The 5,693-nt window shown below is 40.0% G+C and overlaps 1 protein-coding gene across 1 annotated transcript; it reads left to right on the top strand.

Annotated features, from left to right (window-relative positions):
- gpr61l (G protein-coupled receptor 61-like) lies at window positions 1–4,256 on the top strand. The gene is made up of 2 exons (XM_017712619.2): window positions 1–449; window positions 2,480–4,256. Exon 2 carries the CDS (start codon window positions 2,551–2,553, stop codon window positions 3,838–3,840), a length of 1,290 nt encoding a protein of 429 aa, XP_017568108.1. The 5' UTR covers window positions 1–449; window positions 2,480–2,550; the 3' UTR covers window positions 3,841–4,256.
- The last annotated feature ends 1,437 nt before the right edge of the window (window positions 4,257–5,693 follow it).

The raw sequence follows: 5,693 nt of genomic DNA on the forward strand, positions 1-5,693 counted from the left end.
GGGGAACGCTGACTTTCCTGAGGACAGAGGAGCATGTGTCTATTTCAAAGGAGGAGAGGAAAAAAACCCACAGGGAATACAATGTGTGACAGTCACAGCCCTACACAGCGCTGGAGACAGAGCAAGAGCACTGAGAGCATCCTGATAAGACACCAGCCTAAGTGGTGCAAAATATTTATCAACACCAGCGGAAGCTGACAGAAGAGGTGGCATCTCCTCTCACCTGGGCCTTGGAAAACACCACAGGACACCTGTTCACTCACTTCTGAGCTTCTCCCGGAACTATTGATAGGATTCCTCTCTTAAGACACAAACTGGATGCTAACACATTGGAGCTGGATGATGACAGCTTTAACTTGCCCACCTAACAAGAGACATAGGCTGTGAGAACAGAGGATTGCACTGCATTCTGCAGGTGAAGAAACACCACAATGTTCTGCAACCTGCAGGTATAAGATTTTTCAACTGTGTTTCTTCATACCTCTCAATACACATCCGTACAAGGACGTTTTCACCGCATATTGGAAGAAATATGTGGGTGGTGTGGTGGAAAAGTCAGAACACACACAGAAACTAAATGAGATGACAGAGCCTAGATGCTCAATTTCTTTATAACCCACAACACACAATATATAAATACTGAATTTATTTATTTTTACATTTGTCATTCTTAATATGCTTTTATTAGGAGAATCATCAGTGACCAGTAGCAAGATATAGTGAAAACCAACTTGTTTTTCAGTAGTGGAGTAAAATGTGTGCTGGTGTATTATTATGCATCAGTGCATCATTGAAAGGAAGTGGGGGATGCAGCCATCACATGGGTTTGAAGGGAGAGGGTCACCACTTATAATCTAGTGTGACTCATGTAATTTACACAGAAACAGAATACAAATGTGTTTTCTCCAACTGCAATGATCTATAAAGGTCAAAGACCCCCTTTCACTTTCAGACAGGGTAATAACAAGCTATGAGTGTCCAGTAAAAAGCCTCTTTGATGTTTACATGTTTGTGTTTCTGCAGTCAGTGTGCAGATAACGGTTTGTATGAGTGAGGGGCCAAGAAGTGTGTAGTTCTGAGGAATCACTAGATGCCTAACTGAGGTAGCTGTCGGGTTCATTAAAATAAGGGTTTGCTTTTTTATTCATTTAATGTCCTCTTTTTTGTAAGGCAAACCTTACATTTAAATGAGTTGGCCTTATAATTGAATTGTTAACCTGTAAACACAGTCATAAGTCAAAAGGCTCTATAACAAAGATATTTACCAAGTCAGATGTGTTCACAGTGGTGGTGACAGGAACCAGATGGTTTTAGTGCCTCTAAAAGCCTCATGAAATGGTTAAAAATACTGCTTCATTGTAGTTTTGCAAAAATATTTTTTTCACCTAGATTGTTGATCTATTCATGATAAAGATGTACATGCAGGGTGTTGTAAGGCAAAATAGTATATAAATGTACATGTGTGTGTGTGTGTGTGTGTGTGTATGTGTGTGTATATATATATATATATATATATATATATATATATATATATATATATATATATATATATATATTACACACAGTAGTGCGAAAGTCTTAGGCACCCAAGACGCATTTTCAAAATCCAATTATTTGTGTAGCATGTGTTTATTTGCTGAGAAAAGTGTTAATATTTGAATAAACAAAATGTATAGAATATTCATTTATAATGATATATAAATAATAAAGTGATTTTAAGGATGTTAGTGTGTTTGTTTAACCATTTCCAAGCCTCTCCTTGAGGAAGCCCAGTATTATATGTAGTTATAAAGCAACTCCTGGTTTGACCAATCAGTGCTTCCTTAAATTGTGCTCATGATGTAATTGATGATATTAACAAGTCTCTGTGGTGGCTGCGAAGGTGTCAAGGAAAAAATTGACCCAAGAAATTCTTGTTACTTTTTTGAATTTTGGCTATGTCAGTCTTATGAGCCCTGGAGCCCATCAGCACCGCCGTAAAGAAATTTTTAAAAAGTAAAGTCAATTCTCTTCAACTAACCGTCTTACATCAAAACACTCTGAATGACTTTGTCCACATCTCAGCAACTGAGCTATGCAGAAATTGGAAAAAAAATCAATGGAATTCTCCTTAAAGTGTCAGGAATATGTTATAGTAGCAGCAGAAATGGTGGATATATGTAATGTAATGAATTTCACAGTAATAAGTCTCAAGTATATTTTTTCTGTTAGTAACAGACTGGAAAAGAGGACAGGCTTACATAATATCATCATTATCAGTTTCAAATCCTATTGCTGGTTTTTTGTACTAAAAACTTCATTTATATTTATACTATTTGTTATTCTGAAGGCTAGCTGTAGGTTGCATGGTTAAAAAAAGTGCACAAAAAATAACATTATTTAATATAATTAAGAAGTTTGTATAATACAACTCATTTCAAAATAGCTAACATGATGAGTATTAACTACAATACAATACTCTCACTTTTTTTTTTTACAGAAATACATCTAAAATTGAAGGGAAAATATTCGGCCATGGGGGATCCTGACTTGGTGTCTGAACTCTAAACTATGGAAAAGGCTAGGACAGGTCTTATGCTGGGTCTCCTGACCAATCAAACAACTCCAAATGACACATCTAGCCAATGGGGGCTCACCAAGCCCACTCCACCAAGTATGGAGGAAGTTATCCACTCAGAGTCCCAGATTAAAGATCTGGTGGGGTTATTCTGCATGGTGACCCTTAACCTTGCTGCTCTGTTGGGCAACACAGGAGTTATGGTAGCCATTGCCCGAGCTCCACATATGAAAAAGTATGCATTTGTGTGTCATCTTTGTGCAGTGGATCTGCTCTGTGCAATATTACTGATGCCTCTTGGGATAATATCAAGTTCACCCTTCTTCAGCACGGTGGCGTTTACGGTTCTGGAGTGTCAGGTCTACATCTTTCTCAATGTGTTCCTGGTCTGCGCCTCTATTCTCACTGTAACAGCCATTAGCGTGGAGCGCTACTATTACATTGTCCATCCCATGCGCTATGAGGTGAAGATGACTATCCACCTGGCCGTTGGGGTCATGGCGTTCATTTGGGTGAAATCCATCCTTTTAGCTCTCGTTACCTTGTTTGGTTGGCCAGCGTACGGCAACCAAAGCTCCATTGCGGCTGCCCATTGTTCTCTGCACTGGAGCCACAGTCATCTCAGGAAAGTCTTTGCTGTCCTCTTTAGCGTGGTGTGCTTCCTGCTACCTGCCATCGTGATTTTCTCTGTCTACTGTAACGTCTACAAGGTGGCACGGACGGCTGCCCTTCAGCACGTTCCCGTACCCACCTGGGCTGCTAATCAAGCCAAGTGTCGCTCAGACTCTATCAACAGCCAGACCACCATCATCACCACCACCCGCAGCTTGCCTCAGAGGCTGTCCCCAGAAAGAGTGTTTGGGGGTGGCAAAGCCGCCCTGACCCTTGTGGTCATCGTAGGCCAGTTCCTGCTGTGCTGGCTGCCATACTTCAGCTTTCATCTTCACATGTCCATCACAGCTCCTCTGCAAAGTCCAGGAGACATCGAGGAGGCCGTAACCTGGCTGGCATATTCTTCATTCGCAGTCAACCCGTTCTTCTATGGCCTGCTCAACAGGCAGATCCGAGAGGAGCTCATAAAGCTGAGGAGGTGCTGTGCTCCCAGCAGACCCGTGGAACTCGGAGCCTCCAGCCATGAAGGGTCCATCCAGGAGAACTTCTTGCAATTTCTGCAGAGGACCAACAGCACGGCTGAGACCACAAGGTCCAGTTGTGTCAACTCTAGTCCCAGGAACACTCTTGACCATGGGGTCCGGATACCTGGACATATACCGGAGGAGTGATAAATTGTAGATTTTTTTTATTGTTGGATCATAAACTGGGACTTTGTTGGGTGTTGTTTTGCGTTTCATTCCCAAATGCATAAAATGTGAACTGTAGGTTGAATGTACATTCAAAAGCTAAGCCATATTAATACTGATGGACTTACCAATCTATCAAAATATGATGTACCATGGACGTCTGATAAGTTACGCACAATATGAAAGAATAAGGATGTCTTTTTTCATTTTTACTATAATATCTAATGACGAAAAAAGAGAATGTGGTGTGAAAATTACAATATGTTGATACTGTAACTATTGCTATTACTGCAATGATTAAACACTTAGTATTCCATTTAACTGGTTTTTACATGATATTTGACAACACTATTGAATGAAACTTCTCAAAAACAAATGAATAATACAAGTTTAAAACAGACATGTTGCTGTTCTCTTCATTTTTAATCCTACGCAGCTGTACGTGTGACGTTGACTGAGCTAATTCCAAGTGGACAGGCAGCAGCCTCCCTCATGAAGCTGACGGAGCTCTGATGTGGCTAGCTAATTCCATCTGCCTGTCGCCATGGAAATGCTGTGAGTCTAGGCCTTGCATAGCAACAGGGCTCTTTTGAGCTCCGTCCTTAGGTTTGCTTGTGAAGGGGATAAATCATAGGGAACTGCATCAGCTTTTCATCCAAACTGAGCTGCGATGTTACTGTACCTATAGCTGGGTATTAATCTGTCATAATAATAATGTCACCTCACTGCGTCTGGATATTTTTCTGGGTTTCTATGCAATTACACAGTGACACAGAAACATGCTGGTCAGGAGCAATGAAAATCATTACTGTGCAATGAATGTGCTCAGGCTGAGATAACACAGTCTGTTTTTATGGGCTTTTCACTATTTATGTTGGACCATTACAAACAGAGAGCACAAGTCAGGTGCCAGGTAGTTTGTCCACAGCAAACAGTGACCATGACCATTTTTCAGGTTTTTGTCATGTTACAGCTCTTCTGTTTACTGTTATTATGTAACTAAGACTATGCACTCTATATTGAAGACCTAGTTCACAGTGTGTTTGCAAGAGAGCTTAGCCGACAATTCAGTTCACACTGAAAGCGTGCAAATATATACACACACATGTAAATATATGCACACGTGTAAATATAGAGGTCAATGACTTATCTACAGATTTTCTGTCCAAAGGTGTGAAATAACACAAAACCTCTGTGTGATCCTGGATAAAATATCTTACTCTCTCTTATTTCTCTGTCTCTCTCTCTGTTTCTTTTTCTGCCGTTTTTCTACCTTTTTCTCTTTTCCTTTCTATTTTCTATTGTTTTCTCTCTTATTTCTCTCCTGCTTTTCTTTTTTGCTTTCTTTTTCTCTCCCCCTCTCTGTCTCACTTCCTGTCTTCATCCCTTTTCTTTCCTTCTCCTTATCTATCTCTCTCTGTCCTTCTCTTTCTCTCTACTGCTTTGTCTCCTCTACCTTCCTTTCTCTATTGCTCTCTCTCTATCACTCTCTACCTTCTCTCCCTTTCTCTATTTCATGTGCCTTTTCTCTTTATTCCTCTCTCTTTCATCTGTTTTTTTCTTTCATGTTTTTCTTTCCTTTTCTCTTTTTATGCATTTTTTGCTTTTTTCTTTCTTTCTCTTCTCTCTCCTTCTTTGTAATTCTCCCCCTTTAATTCCTTGAAATTTTGTTTCTTTGCCTTTTTCTTTCTCTCTCCCTCTTTCCCCCTCTCCCTTTCTCTGTCTCCTTTGCTCTCTAGATTTTTCACTCATTTTATGCCTCTCTCTTTCATCTCTCCATTTTTTCCTTCAGTTCTTCTTTCTTTTTTCTCTTCTCTTTTTCTTATTTCCTCTTA

The sequence above is a fragment of the Pygocentrus nattereri genome, chromosome 26, assembly GCF_015220715.1.
Source record: "Pygocentrus nattereri isolate fPygNat1 chromosome 26, fPygNat1.pri, whole genome shotgun sequence".
In the NCBI taxonomy this organism is placed as follows: domain Eukaryota; kingdom Metazoa; phylum Chordata; class Actinopteri; order Characiformes; family Serrasalmidae; genus Pygocentrus; species Pygocentrus nattereri.

Coding starts and splice junctions, on each gene's coding strand:
- gpr61l (XM_017712619.2), top strand. CDS start 2,551: ATGGAAAAGGCTAGGACAGGTCTTATGCTGGGTCTCCTGACCAATCAA.